Source organism: Dendronephthya gigantea, unplaced genomic scaffold, assembly GCF_004324835.1.
Source record: "Dendronephthya gigantea isolate DGI-Jeju-01 unplaced genomic scaffold, DenGig_1.0 000122F, whole genome shotgun sequence".
NCBI lineage: Eukaryota > Metazoa > Cnidaria > Anthozoa > Malacalcyonacea > Nephtheidae > Dendronephthya > Dendronephthya gigantea.
Window position 1 is genome coordinate 109,761 of NW_021163132.1, and position 17,076 is coordinate 126,836.

Genomic DNA, 17,076 nt, shown 5'->3' on the forward strand with positions numbered 1-17,076 from the left:
AGCTGCTGTGTATTATAATCTGAGACTACACGAGGCTCCCCAAGAATTACTTAATGAATAAGCGCCATCCAGACTCCAGAGTATATGAGAACGGTTGAAACCATGTCGACTATGGCATAGTCTGCCGTGATGTTATAGCAAGGGTGACACGATTAGACGTTTTGTATGGTACATGCAGTACATGGAAGTTTCAAATATTTCAGGCGGGAGCGTAAGAATCGATGATATTTCAGCTAAAAGCGGCAGCCGGAGAAGTTTATAATTGTAGAGGTCTAGAAGGCAACTAGGCCCACTACGATATACTGTATATGCTATTTTCATCGTTACTGATGGCGTTATTGAAGTGAAATATTTGAACATGACCAGAAACTTTATTTTAAATATAAATTATTACAGCGTTAATAAATCATATTTTGTTAAATTAGATATGTAGTATAAATATTTCTGCCAAATAGCTTGAAATCGACAAAAATACGAGCCTCAGCCAGGTGTCGCCTCTCAGACTCAGCTTTAAATAAAATATATGGACGTGCTGTAGAAATTTAAGCAGAAATTTGAAGAAAAAACAAAATTTGTAACTCGTGGATGTAACCGAGGTCAGCTTTTCAAGGTTCACTGTTTATGGTTACAGTAACGATGTCATATTTTGGTCAGCGCTATAATTTTCCACTCTGCTTGTAAAGATAATAGAATTTATCAATTAATCATAAGAATCGTAATACTAATATAATATTTATATATAGGTACATACATGTACACTCTTTGCATCGTCAGCCAAGTCTACGAGACAAATGACATTATAGGTTACACAAGAGTTTCATCTTTCTCATAATATGTATTTAGTTGTTGACCATGAGGATTTCTTTTACGATCTCTGGTTCTCAGTCGCTGGTTTGGTGGCGGGGGTAATATGGCGACCGGAATAAAAAAAGGCCGTCCCACTGACAACTCTGATGTAAAATGGCATATTCCATCTTTTTCACTACTGGCTGTCTCGCCTGAACTCGAGGCTGATTCCAGCGTGGGTCTACCATAAAAATCATCAAGATGATGTAACTTACCAAACTCATACGCCTGAGCTAATTCGTCACGTGATGAGCTATATTCTGAAGACGTTGAATCATAACATCTGGGGGGTCTGTACGCCAGAATGCGATCAACATCTGGAGCAATTATGAAATGTCCATCATCATATTTTGGTCGTCCTGGAGACATATTTAAAGGAAAGCAATGTCCCATTGATTGAAAATATATTCTCTCTTTCCCCTTTGGAGATGTCTCTGGTGAAATATCTTCACTTTCATTTGACTTAATGTCGTCAATTTTGTGCTCTTCATCTATTTGTCCTTTCATTGAGATTGTTCTGTGTTCAATTTCCTCTGGATCTATGTATTCCCTAAAATAAGATGTATATATTCTACACTAAAAGACTAGAAATGAGATTGGTGAGGATTTAACGTAATTCACTGGATGGTAGTTCAAAAAGTTCAAAAAGAAAATCTCACCTAGAACTCATCATTAGAGTGGGTGGTGCAGGTGTACCATTAGATGATCGTGGTGGTAAATACGGTTGATGATATTCCTTGTCACCTGTCCCGGGACGAGTATGTATTTCACTACGTGTCTCTGGCCCAATTCCTTCATCTGAAGACCCACTTGCCCTAGCTCCGCCATTAGGACCTATATGTGCGAAGACAGGATAACGTGTAGGTACCAAAGTCCCGTTTCAAAATAGGTTTGTGTGATCCAGTCAGAGAAAGGAAACGACGAAGTAATTGATGTAGTGTATAAATCTGGTGGGATTTGTGCTTGTAATTTATTTTGAGAGAATGTTCTTTATTAATTATTACCTGGTGTATAGTTACTAAAGGGTGGTGGGGGGTAGCCACTGGTAGCGTAACCTGATTCAGTTACTCTACCAGAGCTTTGTGGTAAGCTGAATGTTGAACCATTGTTTGACGCCGGTTCTTGACTTAATGATGACGAAGATCCGCCAAGATGACCATCAGTTGATGAACCTCCTGAACGACGTTTTACATTTCGTCTGCTGGAAAAAAATCGTTTGTAACTTATAACTTGTCTCGTAAAATAACGAAAAACCAATTGATCTTTTACTATTTTCAGGATAAAAAGTTGTTAACGAGGAGGTCGCCTTTCAAAAGACTGCGGTTATACACGTTATAATGGAGCTTTTAAGCGGAAAGTAACGTTGCAAAGGGCGACAATCTATATTGAAATCACATCAACTGGCGTGATATTATTTTACCTCCGATCTTTTGCAGAGATTCCCTTTGCAACAAACCACCTCCAGGCCTCAACAGACCCTAGATTGCAATTAGTAAACTTTTTTAGGAAACGAAAGTTGAAAAGAGCATTTTAGCAAAAATGTCTTACTATTTGACTTACTTTGAGCTAGTTTAGAACCAGGATTATATCCTAATTTCGTGAGCAAAACAAGAGTAACAATAACAATAATGATGAAAAGGCTAACTCCAATCAAAGTTCCCAAAACTGCAGAATCTTTAAATATTGTCTTCTTTGATGACTTCGTTTCAACTTCACTCTCTACGTCTTCCCCTTCCACTGGTTTCAGAATCGCTTTAACGATATAAAGAAATTTTTCTAACAGAAGATATGATTTGGTAACAGAAATACTTGCAATATACTTTCTGTATAATAGCTCCTAGTTCAAGGCATCTGTATTATCATTTTTATGATTGACACAAAAAGAGTATTTACATGCATCTTTACTAACCTCCTTCGACAAATATCATAACCTTTGGTTTGGTGAAATTCCCAGGTCCTATGTCATTCCTAGCTCTAATCTTGAATTCATAGCTTTTTCCAGAATCAACATTATTCATAATAAACTCGTTCGAATAACCTAGACGTTCTGCTTTCCATTTAAGGTCAATACGTCTCTGATATTTCAAAAGAAATCCAGTAATAATGGAATTTCCGTTGAAACCGTTACTCCATAAAATTTTGACTGCGGTTGAATTGATCCCAAAAAATTCGATATTTTGGGGCGGATCTGGCGGGGCTAAGGAAGAAAAGATAAGTAGAAATATATTTTCTCTTTCGTTATCATTTTAAAATCTAATTTAATGACTTACTAGTAACTTAAGGCGTGTTAGAGTGTTCAAAACAATAAGAAAACGTTAAGAAATGTTCGTATTTGACAACTTTACATGCCTCAGGAGTAGAATTTTATTTTAGGTTGCAAGGAAAATTGCATAGTGTAACAACACCACCTGTAGCGCAGCTTGAAAAAATTTTGAATTAGTGGAGACGAAACGCTTACCTTGAACCTTCAGGGTAATTCCTTTCTTTATGCTACCCCATTTGTTAGCCACCATGCACACATAACGTTTCGAGTCTTTTCTGTTTAAGTCATGAATAACTAAATGTCCTTCCATAGTCACATGATATTTATCACTATTTGTAACATCTATAGGCTTCTCTTTTGAATCTAACCACTTTATCTTTGGTTCAGGGAATCCAGAATAACTACATCTAAGACGAACTTTAGTTTTCCATTTTGCTGTGACGTCTCCACTGTGACTGTCAGTAAATGATGGAGGACCTACAAATATAAAGAAAAGCAAACAAGCTAACCTAGCGTGATTTCGTTTCCACGAACGTCAGAAACAACAGCCAAAATTACATAAATAACTTCTCGACGTTTCGAGTGCATTTAAAAATATCATTCTGATATCATATTTCGTTCAACCCGAATCTCAGAATCTACATTATGTACTTACCTCTGCTAGTGGTTGCCATGACGTCCTCTGTACAATTCCCTTCCCCTTTGCTAGTCTTAGCACAGACTCGGAAATAGTATGTTCGGTTTTCTTTCAATTTCTCAAACTCGTGAGATGTGCGCGTTCCATCAACATGAATAATATTGTAGTTACTTTGTTTGTGATGACCGTCGTCATTTGTGACATAATAAACCTTATAATGAATAATTCTTCCATTTGGTTCATCTGGTTTAGACCATGTTAACTTGATACTGTGTACTGATGTGGTCACAGCGTTTAGATCTTTAGGAGGACCGGGAACTAAATAATGATAGAGAATTGTAGATATAAGCTGGGCGATATTTTATTTTCTATTCTGCATGCATGTAACGATCTATAAGTATATCTAATATATCTAAATTCGTTTTCCTGCATGTTTTGTATATATTTCGTGAACATGTTACTTGTGGTTTTTTTGTTAATTGTGGAACAAACTTACCGTCTTCATCCGTAAGAATATTGACGGGTTTACTTGATATACCAGGGCCTTTGACAGTATATGCAGCAACCGTGATAGTGTAGTAAGTATATTTACGAAGGTTCGTCAACATGAAATTTGTTTCGTTACCACTAGCGCGACATTTCATAGCATTACGTCTGTCATCATAACATACATGGTAACCAACCAGAATGCCATGAATACTCTCTTTTGATGGCGCTAGCCATGATAGAAAAATGCTGGTCGACGTTTTCGAAATCACTGTAATATTTGTTGGTGGTTTACTTGGAACTGAAATTAGAATTGTGCTATATCAAACTTTTAAAACAGCATAAACGATTTTTTGTCAGTCTTTCTGTATTTCAACAGTTCTGGCAATGACGGGCGAGAGAACTAGAAGCGATTCCCGGAGGTATTACTTATTATAAAATGAATATAAAACGTCTCCTAAGGACCATTATACAAGAGTATTTTAGATGTTTAATCGTCCAATTTTCGTAAAATCGTCATAATAACAAATGCAATATTTAACAAAATGTCGCTATTATATACCTCCTTCCAAAGTACGCGTGGTTACAATGCTCGAGTTAGGACCACGCCCTGCGCTGGTAAACGCCTGCATCTTTACTATGTAATACGTGTATGGCTTTAGAGAATGTATTGTGGTTTTTCTGCCATCGATCAGTTTTACCATCTTCTTTGCGAAAGCTGAATGACTTGAATTTATCTTATACCAAACTATATAACCTTTTATAACACCATTTGCAACCTTTACACTAAGAGTCTAGAAAATATAGACAGTGTAATCTTTTAATGAAAGGAATAACATATATTTTAAAGCACGGTAATATACAATTAACATAATCATTTAAGCTGTTCAAAAGTTCACTGATCATTTTTTTTTATTAGTTTTTGCAGGCTTAATCATACACAAACAAGGAAGCCTACTTTGCAAACACCACACACTAATCAGAAATATAAATTGACATTGAATAAGGCTACCTCTCATGTCCTGGAAAGAACCAAGTCAAATTTCAAAACACCGAAAGCTTTTAATACTACACTCCAGTGTCGAGAGAGGGGGAGAAGACTTATTACACCGTGTTAATAAAATAAGGGAGTATAATCAAGCTAGATTCATTTGAATTAGGCAGATATAAACCCGAAAATCATTTTGTGATGATCTAAAGGCTTCAAATCTGTTTGGTGCTAATCATGATGGCGTCTGGTTCATAATTGTTCTTCCCAGGCAATCTCTCGACCATAATTCATCGAAATATCACCCTGGACTGACTCAGCGAATCATACGAGCCTCTCAATCAAACCATTGTCACTTGAATAAAGATAAATTCGTGCTTCTGTGTACCAAATTGAATGAAGATTTTAATTACTTGTGTGTATGAGAACAGTTGTCGAAAAATGCGTTTAAAAACATTAATTTTCGCGAACATTCAAACAAAAAAATGGCAAATGTTATGGCCTTAATCATTATGAGCCTTTCAATACTGCAAATTCACCTGCACACTGTACCGAGCGTTTGCCTGGGTGCAAATTGTACATCAGTTTTATAATACCACAGAAATCATGTGTGAAATAAATTATTATAGTATATTCACCTTCCATTTAATTCGAATACTATTATCACTTGGCACGAGTGTCAGATTTGGTGCAGCGGATGGAACTATAGAAGATTTTTAAAGAAGAGGATGCAAAGATTCAGTCGTGACCCGGCTCTAAATTCAACAGGTAATAAATAGATCGTAACATGTTTTGTTGCGGAGAAAAATGAATCTCACCGTCTTCCTCCGTATCAACGTCTGCAATGTCAGATGAACCACTCAGTCCCAGGGCATTTCTAGCTCGCACAGAGATTTTATAACTTGTGTATGGTTCAAGACCAGTGATGGTATATGAATTTTTCTCTGCGGTAATTGCTACAATCGCTCGTCTTGATTGATAGGTCGATACCCTATACTCAATTTCATAAGACAATATTTCACTATTGCCGTCAAATGATGCATTCCAGGAGATCGTAATTGATGTTTTTGTCTTAATAATGGAATTTCTGTATAATCTTGGAGGATATGGCCGCTCTGAAAACAAAAAAAAACACCAAACGGTATTAAATATAAAAGTACATGCAGATTTTGTCAGCCAAAATGCATATAATTGGAAATAGACTGGACTGTTCGTTTGAAGAAACAAGCAACTACGAGTCGTCAGATAAAAAATTCTTATTTCACCATTGCCATTCAACCTCTTATGCTAACCTCGAATTTCCAATGTCAACGTTTTTTCGTCTTTTCCAAAGGAATTGGCAACTTTACACATATATTTCCCGCGATATGTAGCAGCCGTCGACAAAATGGTTAAACTAGATTTAGATTCTTTTTGATATTGTTCAATGATAATATTCGAACTTCTTAAAATTTTCCGTCTGTCTTTTATCCAGGTAAAATTGAGCATCTTGTCTCCGGTAACTTCGCAAGTAAGTCTGGTGATATTTCCTGCATCAACCAAAACTGTGCTTATCCAGTTAACAATTCTTGCTGGAACTAAATGTATAAGAAAAAAGGCGTACTAAACAACAGCTACAGCCTATACGTGCAATGCTGATTGTTGTTTGATCATCATTTGAATGTGTCATGTCTTTCTGGTGGTTATGCATCATAAACGGGGTAAGTACACGAAGAAGTTCTGTAATTTTATGTCTAGTAGGATATATAATATAAACGTTTCTTTTTGTTACGTGCATGGGAAACTCACCGTTAACATTCAGTTTAATTGTTAAATGAGGACTAAAGGTATGAGCATTTTTGATCTCACACGAGTAATATGTTTCATCTTCAGCACTTGCGTTCAAGATAGTCAAAGAGCCATTATTTGTCAAGACAAAACGAGACGAATCCTTTACTTTCTCATAGCTTCCTCTTTCTAAACGTCGCCATATTGTCCTTGGTGTTGGAAATCCTGCTCCATAACATGCCAGTTGGGCGTTTTTATGTTCTAAGACGTCAGTTGTGTTAGGACTGTGAGGATTGATGAAACGCGGCCGAGCTGGAAAAAAAATCATTGTAGATGAGAAAAATGAAGGTTTTCAACAGTTTGACTACACATGGCGAAATAAAGACTTACTTATTACGAGTATCTCTTGAGTTTCTTTGTGAATACCATATTCCGTTTGTTTATGACAGGTGTAATTTCCCGCCTCACTCATCGATATACCATTAAGCCGCAATAAACATATATCACCAATTCTTTTAACGGTAGTTCTGGCCGATTCCTTTACTATTTTACCATTTTTTGTCCATTTGATACAACGGTCACTGCATAAAAAATTCAGTTTCGAAAGGCCTTCATCCATAATGTGAAGCCTGTACGACTCCTGTGGGGCGCCTAATGAATAGTATATTGAACATTTAACAAAAACCTTTCTAGATTTTTATAACCATAATTAGAAAACATTATTCAGTTTATCGTGTTTTTTTAAGAAATATTTTGATTTCTGTACACACCCCGGCCAGCCGCGGGCTGTTAAGCAAGACTGGAAGTGAATATTACATTGTGATACATAAGATATATTTTATGCTTGACAGCAAAACTATACGACGAATTAAAGATTATAGATACAGAACTCGATTGCAAAACGGTATGGAATTGAAAGAAATATTAACAGTAGCACGACACTAGTCATAAAGGTAAACATACCATAAACAGATAGATTAACACTGGCATAATCAGGAGATCCTAGTTTACTGCTGGCTTTACATGTATATTGTCCATTATCATGTCCCTGCTGCAATCCTTTGATCGTCAAAGTACTTTCACCGTCTTTTATTGATACGACCTCCTGTCGAAAACCTTGAGGTGCAACACCACCATTGTTATCAAACCACACTATTTCAGCCCGTGGGAAACCATTTGCTCTGCACGTGATGCTCACGTCCTTTCCAGACAGTCCAATGACATTTTTTGGGACATAGATCACTTTCGCTGGGCCTGAATAAGGAAATCATTCTATTTGGCGGATGTGTACGAACTCATTATCTATTTCAGTGTTTTAATCTCGCCGGAAATTATTACAACTTGGAAAATTCATTTTCCATAACAGGTAAATTTTTGACATAATTAACTTAATATAGTCGCCTGTACCTTTAACTAGAATTCTTGCCTCGCTAAAGTTTGAGCCAGCTCTGTTCATAGCTTTACATTTGTACATGCCACTATCAGCCGCAGTTACATTTTTTATCTGCAATGTCCACAAGTCATTATAATGTTTTAAATGTATGCGACGATCTGATGACTTCTTAATCAGGATACCATCTCGATACCAGAATAATTTCGCTTGTTCTTTGCCGCCTGTTGCTTTGCAGGAAATGTCAAGTTTTGCGTAAAGAGTGACGTTTTCTGCCTTAAATGATTCTGTTATTCTTGGCGCTTCAGCTGGTTTAACAAAAAAACTGACTGAACAGAACTGAAGATTCAAGCAAAAAACTCGTCCACATATAATATTGATTATAGCAAAACTCATCAGAATATAAAAATCTAATATTTTACCAACCTCCGACAATTAGCGAGGCAGCTCGATGGATGGTTTCGAGGCCATTACTAGCAATACATTGATAAATTCCTTCGTTTTTTCCCCAAACTGATGTAATAATTAAATCGTCTCCTTTTCTCACAGCATTGTAGTTGTTTTTCTTAGTGATTTCCTTCGCATTCTTATACCAAGTAATCTTTGGTGGAGGGTAGCCAGCAACTTCGCATGGAAATGTCGCATTCACAAGGTAGGTTTTACAGATTTTTGACGGTCCAGTAAGAAACACAAGAGGAACTAAAAATAGGACGTATATCACTAACGAGAAGTTGCATTCACGTTCGAAAATTACCAACTATAGTTGCATATTTGATAAATTTCTCAGTTGGCATTCAAGATGATTATTGGTGAAGTCAATTAAACCGTGAATAGTTACAGTTACACGAGAAACCAAAAGTTTTACAAACGTTGAGATGTTGGATACAATAGAGATTGAAAGCACTATTTTCTCATGTATTGCTGACGAAAAGGAAAAGGAAATACTTCGTAAAAACAGCTGATTTTTAAGCAAAAAAAAACACAGGTTACCTCGAACAAGAAGAGTGGAATTGACTGAAATTTCTTCATTCGTGGATTTGTCTCGGGCAATGCATGTATATTTACCGCTGTCTTTCACAATCGTTTTTATAATCCTCAGAGAGCGACTATTGACCATAGAATAACGACTATCAAAATTTATTTTCTTATTGTTATGTTTCCATACATATTCAACGTTTCTTGTTCGAGATGCCAAACATTGGAATAATACCATTTGATTTTGTACAGCTGTCATGTCTGCATCTGGGATAATATTAAACTTAAAAGGAACGTTTTGAGCGTCTAAATGGAACAAAATAAAGCTGTGAGTAGAAAAATGCTTTGATTGGATCAGAACAAACAGTTAAAATTGATAACAGCTAGATAACGGTGAAAGCCCAAGATATACTGACTACTGTATAGACCTTTGTAAACAATCTGCGTTTTACATGAGTTAGTCAGCTGGACTGAGCTTTTTTTTCATAGCTGGATATAGCCATGACTCAAAATTTTGTTACAAATCAGTTATTAGTCAAACAGGTCCTTATTATTATTTGAATTCGTGTCATTGTGAAAGTGGTGAATAGTCATGCAAGTACTGAAGCTGAGTACTTTGCGTATAGCATACAAATTTTTACCTGATGCGTCTTTTATGAAGAGCCTTGCGACATTACTGGCCACGATTTCCTTGGTAAGAATATTTACAACTATACAATAATACAATTTAGTAGAGTGTTCTCTTTGTACATCATGAATAACAAGATTTTGAGATGGTTTGGTCTTTTCCCTATCTGCAAACCAGCTTCTGATTTGAACATACGAGGAAACATCAGGTGGGTAAAGACAGGTGAATGTTGCTGTCTCCCCAGCTCCGTATACATACTGATCTGCCACCGAAACTCGAAACGATTTTACGATAACTAAAAATTCAGTAAAAATAAGAGTCGTAAAAAAACGAACATGATTTTGCTTAGATTGCCACTGGACAGAAGAAAAGGAACGACAAACCATACCTCCATGAACCAATGCTGGTCTACTCAATATCGCCTGGTTATTTAGTGTTAGGTTAGCCAAACATTGAAATTTTGCACGATGAACACCGGGAACTAGAATCTTAAACGGTTTAAACAACAATGTTCCGTTAGGAAGAGTTTGCAGGATGTCTGGTATGTTTCCAACCAATGAACCATTTCCAAAACGCCATGATATTAAGATCTGATTGTCACTAGCATAACTTGAAGTAGCTACAGCACTACAGTGAAGGTGCGCTGAGGTCTTGCTTGAAAATTGAATATCTGAGGGTTCTTCTGTGAACTGCAGAGGAGCAGCTGATTCAGCTGCAAAATGAAAACGTATATCAAATTGGCTGAGCCATGAGTGAACAACAAATATCGTTGCCTGCCTTAAAAATATACAATTTCGATTTGGTGGAAATTGTCAATCAAGGCTACAGGCCCAACCTGCAGATTTTCAACGATACATCCATGCAGACATGAAGTTATAATGATCTACGTATTTTTAAATAAACTCTTCCATATAGTTCCATCAGTTGTCATTTATTGATGTGTAATATATGTATTATCGTATTGTATGTTATGATCGCATGCAGCTATACAAAGACACTTGTGAAAGTCTATGAATGAATCTTGGAACTATTATTAAAGTTTCTTTATTAATGAATAAGAGAGAGAGAGAACTTTTGTTTCTGAAGACGAAGATGCATATTTTGTCATGAATATGTCGTGAAATATATCTGTGTCATAAATAATAATGATCTGAGCATGTTTAAATAATTAAAGAGCAACATTAATACAATTTATTAATTAATACCGAAAAAAATGAGTGAATCACGATGAATCACGTAAAATACTATTCTTTCTCAGTGCTAGTTTTACACAATTTAAAAATTAGGAAAGTAAATGTTGAAAAACCAGAATTGTTAATCTTATGTTTCCTATAGTTCCTATAGCTAAAAATATCATGCATGCCATTAAGAATGATATTGTTTCCTGGTTACCGCTATTGCATGCATGAGAACTTCTTGATTATTATGTATAATGAGACATTTCTCCACTTATTCAGTCACTACCGACGATAATTAAACTCTTAAAACAAAATCTGCAATAAAGTCAACTGGAAAGTTGAGGTTTAAAATTAATACGTTTAAATATTTTATATGTTTATCTGTGAAATATTAATATCCTGCCTTCGTGTGGAATGCACAGATGATATCATCTGAGGCTATTAATCTTACTGTCAAACCAGTTTTATCTCGAGTTTTATTGCAAAAGCGCAAAATAATAGTTACGTTGTTTTGGTTTAAATAGACATATAAAGAAACATGCATGCATGCACTGGCGAACCATGCCTTATATACATATTGTCACGATTTTCATTTGTATTTTCGAATTGTCTTTGATAAATATTGTCTTTTTGAAACTATAGACAGTATGAACATTATATTGTACATTGTCTGAAATACTTACGAACGCTTTACTTTTTCAGGACTGAAATAAATAGTCAGAACAAGACCCTAGCTGGGTCCTAGGACACGCAAGAAGTTCATTGAAACGACGCGGCGGCATAAACCACGATCAATCAAGATTAGATGACAAACAAGAACTGAATTTCAAATTTTAAAACGAAATTTCTCTTGAAAACACAAATTGTCGGATATCGAAAGCTATAAAATAATAATCTCAAAGATACTATATACCTCATATATATCCATATATTGGCATTTTTTGCCATAGCCAGAAACTGCATGTCAGTGTCATATACAAAGTACTGCACACGTTTTGACGAAAGTTACCTATAATTATATTATTGCTATAAAACGAACCTTAAATTGTCGAAACAAGAATAAAACTCTCCTTGCAATATATTAACACCTCAACACTAGTCACTCACTGCTTACTATAGATAGAATTTTACGATATTGGGCCGGTACATGGATTTAAAACCTAGACTAAAAAGAATTTTCCGTGTCATTATCTTTGAGAACGTGATATGCGACGAGTGATCCACATCTGACCAGATCATATACGACGGTAGTATAGTTATATTATTCTTTGCAAATAATTGCACTATATAATTATTTAGCCAGTTCTTTGGAAAACGCAGGCAAACACTCAGCGATCAATATATCTATTTTGATCCCTGCATGCATGTAAAAATACAACAATCTTTGTCAGACGAGAAAGTATAAATTGACGCTTAGACTCACGCTCAAACGATGATTATATAAACTGTTGATAAATATATATAATTTTCGATCATACCTGAATGTACAAGAGCAAAATCTTTTGTAAACAGCATCAAGAGAAACAGCTCCACCAGAATCATGTTGATGTCAGCTTCTCAACACTTCATATTATCTTGCGACCTCAGGAACTCGTTCATTTGGCTACCGTGTAGAGTAGTACGCATGATATCGTCAAACTGCGGTTACACACAGACTGTTTAAGTATGAAACTGGGCTTGACACAGCCATCACTTCATCTCATATGAAAGTAAACTATACGATGCTGCATTATAACAGGTGGCATTTGAATTTATTTACACAAGCTGGTAAATCCACGTTTACTTGAGACTACCTTGTTGAGTTGAGAGTCATGCACGTTTGAACATGCCCAACCACACGATGGTTTATAGCAGTGAATGATGACAGATAAGCTGAGATCAAGTTTCTTTATAGTCAACTGAGTATTTCCCTAATTCAAGAAAGAAACTAATATTAATTAATTGAAAGACACATATTGAGATTGTGTAAAATCCGAAAGCATGGACAACAATGACACAGTTACTGAGATAGAGGAATATATTTACCGTCTTGCAACACATGCGGAGAGACACAAGGGAAAAGCATTGAATGTATTTAGATGGTAAACAATCGATTTACCTAAACACACAACTTTTTTAACGACATAATTGTTTTGTACGATTGAACTGACAGGAAGCTTCTCAACATGCATGCCATATAAAGAACAAAGAATACGTTCAAAGTTAAACATTTGGCCCATTGTCATTGACCAAGATATTATATAGCTTCCTTGCGACTCCACGTCCTCATGACTCGTCGGTAACAACAAATGTAACTAATTAAAACATTCAGTGCATGTGACATGATGACCGTGCATGAAGGTACTGAGTAGAAAGATGTCACACTGCCACAACGTCTTTTTTTATGTTATAGCTATATGTATATTCAATAAAAACATTTATATTTCTAAACAGCCAAATTCGACATACAGATGGTAATGAGCCAGACCTAATTTGCTATTCTAAACAGAAAATTTCCATACTATAGGGTCGATAACAATCAATATACGCATGCATGCATGTATATGAATGTATTTGTAACAGATATTACTACATCCCATTCCCATACAATCAAGCAGCGACGTCGAAAGAACGCCACTACAATTGTTTGACGTTCATAATATGCCAGGAGTCTTAATTAGGTCGAAAGTAAAAAAGATTTCCTTATATTACGGGCAATTATCGAACCTTTTTCAAAGGAAGATATTCTGATTTTCTTGGAAGTAAGCCCCTTGAAGCAAGCCACACCTATATATAGGCTATAAGTCTGCTTTAACGTTTGTGCCAGTTTAAATATATTGATCCTTGCCCACCGAATACAATATGACATGCATGTATATATGAGTTATATATGTAAACTATATTATACTTAACATGGTTTTCATTTCAAATAACCTTCCCACGTCCCCTTGTATAAGGCGCTTAGCAACTTATATAGGCTTATGCAGGTATCGTGGAGGGTAAAGTCGAAGATTTAATATGATCTTGCAGTATATTGGTTTAAAACTGGTTATTATCATTAAACAAATCTAATGAAAATTTAAGCCATCACGTACAGACGGGCAAGTTTTCCTTGACAAGGAGCTTTGTGTGCCAGCTTTTCAACAAGGAAAAATGCTCGTGTGTACGGCCGTCCACGAAAACTTGACAAGGAATTGCGCAGTAGGAAACACCGCAACAATCTTCGAGCCAATCGAGCAGGTTTTTTGAAGTTTTTCAATTTCTGTTGGTTTTGAGATTCGGTCGTATACTCCGGAATTTTATCATGGCTCATATTATCGTAAAATATACTCGACGTATACTCATACCTATTATCGTAAAATTTGTCAAATTTTTCGCGTTCACATGCACGAGCAAATAAACTTTTCAACGAAAACTTGTTCGTCATACACAACAGCAAGTGAACTGGTCAAGAAAACTTGTCAAGGAAAACTTATTCACTAATCACTATATTACCCGGCAAAATTTTGTCCCTTTGATCAGGAGACAACTCTCTGAAGGTATGCATGTAGCTATTATTATACACAGGCAAAATTTCCACCATTTAACCTTCTTGATAACATCAATCAGTTGCGTGTGTCATGACAGAGAATGGGCAGCCAAACAATTTAAATATTTAAAAAACGTTAACGAATGACGATTTTCCGAATCAACTGTATATATAGATGAATGGTTATATATAGGAAATGTTCGGCAGGCGTTGGGCTGCATCACCCCAAAAACTTTTTAATCTGTGTGCCTAAGAAATGTTGATAAATGATATAGTGACTGTCGCTTTCGAAGAAATATTCGAAGAGGAATATTCATGGTAAGAATATATTGCCACCTAACTCTGAAACCTTTGCAAACTTATAAACGGTACGACGGAAGTATAATGGTATCTAGCTACTATTCCAGCCATTTCTGCATGGCATATTTCATTCACGCGGCTGCATAATAATTATTTATCAAAACTTGTTTCATTTGTCCGAATTCTCGGATATTTCAGATTGGTAACGAAGTTGTCGCATGAAATTTTGATATTTGAAATATTGATGGTTTAGGAAAGATTGCATGTTCATTTTAAGTAAAACAGAATGAACTTTAGACCGAGTTTTCTGAGTAATCAAGGAGCCATGCATGCATGGTTGTTATTGGTGGAATTTTTATAAAAGACAAAAAGAGCTGGAATAAACAAATTCACAAAGAAACTCATTTCATGTCTTCTTGCGTACCGTGTGTACACAAACTGTCTGGGAACGCCAGCTGTTGCTGGTGGTCTTTTGTCATCTGAACACACGTTACATTAGCGAGTCAGACAGGTAAAAGTTCTACTTTCAATTTGTCAAATTTTACTTTCAATTTATAAAATTTTCTAACCACCGGATGGGGATACAATATTCTTTTTTCATTCGCTACAATATATCTACATGTCTTTCTTACGCACATACTCATGAAGTAAACGAGCCAGTATATCATTGATATGACCATTCACTATGAAATAAAATCGGAATAGCGTGTACGAACTGGGATAAACGATGATGAATATTGAGATATAATGCTCAACATCAAACAAGTGTACAATAGGTCAGGCTGGTAAAGCCAATATTAGGAACGCCAAAGGACTCTTTATTTCCAAGTCAAAAAATCATGTTTGTATAAAAACTTCTTAAAGTCGAGTGACACTTACATATGCAATAACAACAGCATCATACGATGAAAATATTGGAACACCTTTCCAAATCATATTCCTTACAATTTTACAACTACTTTTGAAAAAAATATATCATCGAATAAATAGACCGCGAGGTTTATACCTAACTCGGTTGAATTAATGCTTATCATGGCCAGCTCTACGCATTTACGAGTAAAACCTAATAGAATAATATAAGTAATATTCTAATGAAAATTGTCATACCTGGCTAAGTAACTGTTTCTTGGCTGATATTCTCGTGTTAGAGCGAATAGCATTTGAATATGAATACATATCTAAGACTGAGCAATCATAAACAAAATATACAAACATACGTCACTGAGACCGCTAATTTCCGCTTTTCCTTTTGTTAGTCAATGAGGATAATAATTAGATATTCATGCACGTCTATTGTATGCACAGAATTGAAATGTTTTCGAACTTACAGAATCGTTATAAAAAGGCCTATATTGTTGCTATAAGCTGAATAAAGGATGTGAGATATCTTTACAATTTAAATAGATAATTTGATATATATACAATTAATTGTCCAAAATATTTTCGTAAAGTTAGGAAATCCAAATTAAAAGTAAGCTATATACTATATATATCAGTCACCAATAGCGAACTACATTTCCCCAGTTCACTGATCGCACAGGCCCTCGACCCCAGTACGTGAGAATTATCTCTATTCACTGCTATTTACCTCGGAGATGACCGATCACCTCGGAGATGACCGATCACCTCGGAGATGACCGATCACCTCGGAGGTGACGGACCATCCCAGAGAAGACCGTCGACAGAATCGAAATATTATTGCATTATTAAAAGCTTTTTTATTATTATCACCTGCGACATTTGAAAATGAGGCTTTAGTAGCATTGGATTGCAATCGCTAAGCAAGCAAATAAAAAATTTGCGACTATACGAAGTTCGAAAGGTCATGCATGGATTTAAAAATTACGAATAACTGGAGCAGCACATGGCGCATGCCCATTTCAACTGCCCTGTAGGTATCGTCGAAGCTTATAGACTTGAAGTATATAAACACGATTCAGAGGCAAGTGTTCGTCGTGCAAGTACATTTTTCCTACGCCTAGAATACATGCAAAGTAGTTACAGTAAAATTAAATAAAATATTTTTAAGTATATCCATGCATTTAAGTATACCACTCAGGTCTGTACCAAATAAAAACAACAATGTAAAATATCACATATTTTATATTTA

General features: G+C 35.7%; 1 protein-coding gene across 4 annotated transcripts; it reads right to left on the bottom strand.

Moving 5' to 3' along the window:
• Positions 1 to 368: 368 nt before the first annotated feature.
• On the bottom strand, positions 369 to 16,247 carry LOC114535608 (Down syndrome cell adhesion molecule-like protein 1 homolog). Of its 4 annotated transcripts, XM_028556884.1 has the most exons (24): positions 16,074 to 16,247; positions 12,952 to 13,068; positions 12,637 to 12,796; positions 10,369 to 10,692; positions 9,994 to 10,275; positions 9,368 to 9,658; positions 8,804 to 9,076; positions 8,395 to 8,685; positions 7,951 to 8,241; positions 7,378 to 7,638; positions 7,009 to 7,299; positions 6,513 to 6,797; positions 6,039 to 6,335; positions 5,859 to 5,923; positions 4,795 to 5,026; positions 4,243 to 4,533; positions 3,765 to 4,064; positions 3,305 to 3,586; positions 2,756 to 3,043; positions 2,407 to 2,598; positions 2,267 to 2,324; positions 1,851 to 2,047; positions 1,506 to 1,680; positions 369 to 1,396 (listed from the first exon to the last, which is right to left on the bottom strand). In XM_028556884.1, exons 3-24 carry the CDS (start codon positions 12,698 to 12,700, stop codon positions 805 to 807), a joined length of 5,622 nt encoding a protein of 1,873 aa, XP_028412685.1. In that variant the 5' UTR covers positions 12,701 to 12,796; positions 12,952 to 13,068; positions 16,074 to 16,247; the 3' UTR covers positions 369 to 804. The 4 variants fall into 4 exon arrangements, with proteins under 4 accessions (XP_028412685.1, XP_028412686.1, XP_028412683.1 ...); XM_028556885.1 differs by having other exon boundaries at positions 1,851 to 2,044; positions 12,637 to 13,068; XM_028556882.1 differs by having other exon boundaries at positions 12,637 to 13,068.
• Positions 16,248 to 17,076: the final 829 nt, after the last annotated feature.

Bases quoted from the DNA above. Each gene is read 5' to 3' on its own strand.
- LOC114535608 (XM_028556884.1), bottom strand. From the start codon at position 12,700: ATGATTCTGGTGGAGCTGTTTCTCTTGATGCTGTTTACAAAAGATTTT. The intron at 10,693-12,636 runs GTATGATCGAAA...TTCATTTTGCAG, and splicing joins TTTTGCTCTTGTACATTCAG to CTGAATCAGCTGCTCCTCTG. The intron at 9,077-9,367 runs GTAACCTGTGTT...TCCTATTTTTAG, and splicing joins TTCCACTCTTCTTGTTCGAG to TTCCTCTTGTGTTTCTTACT.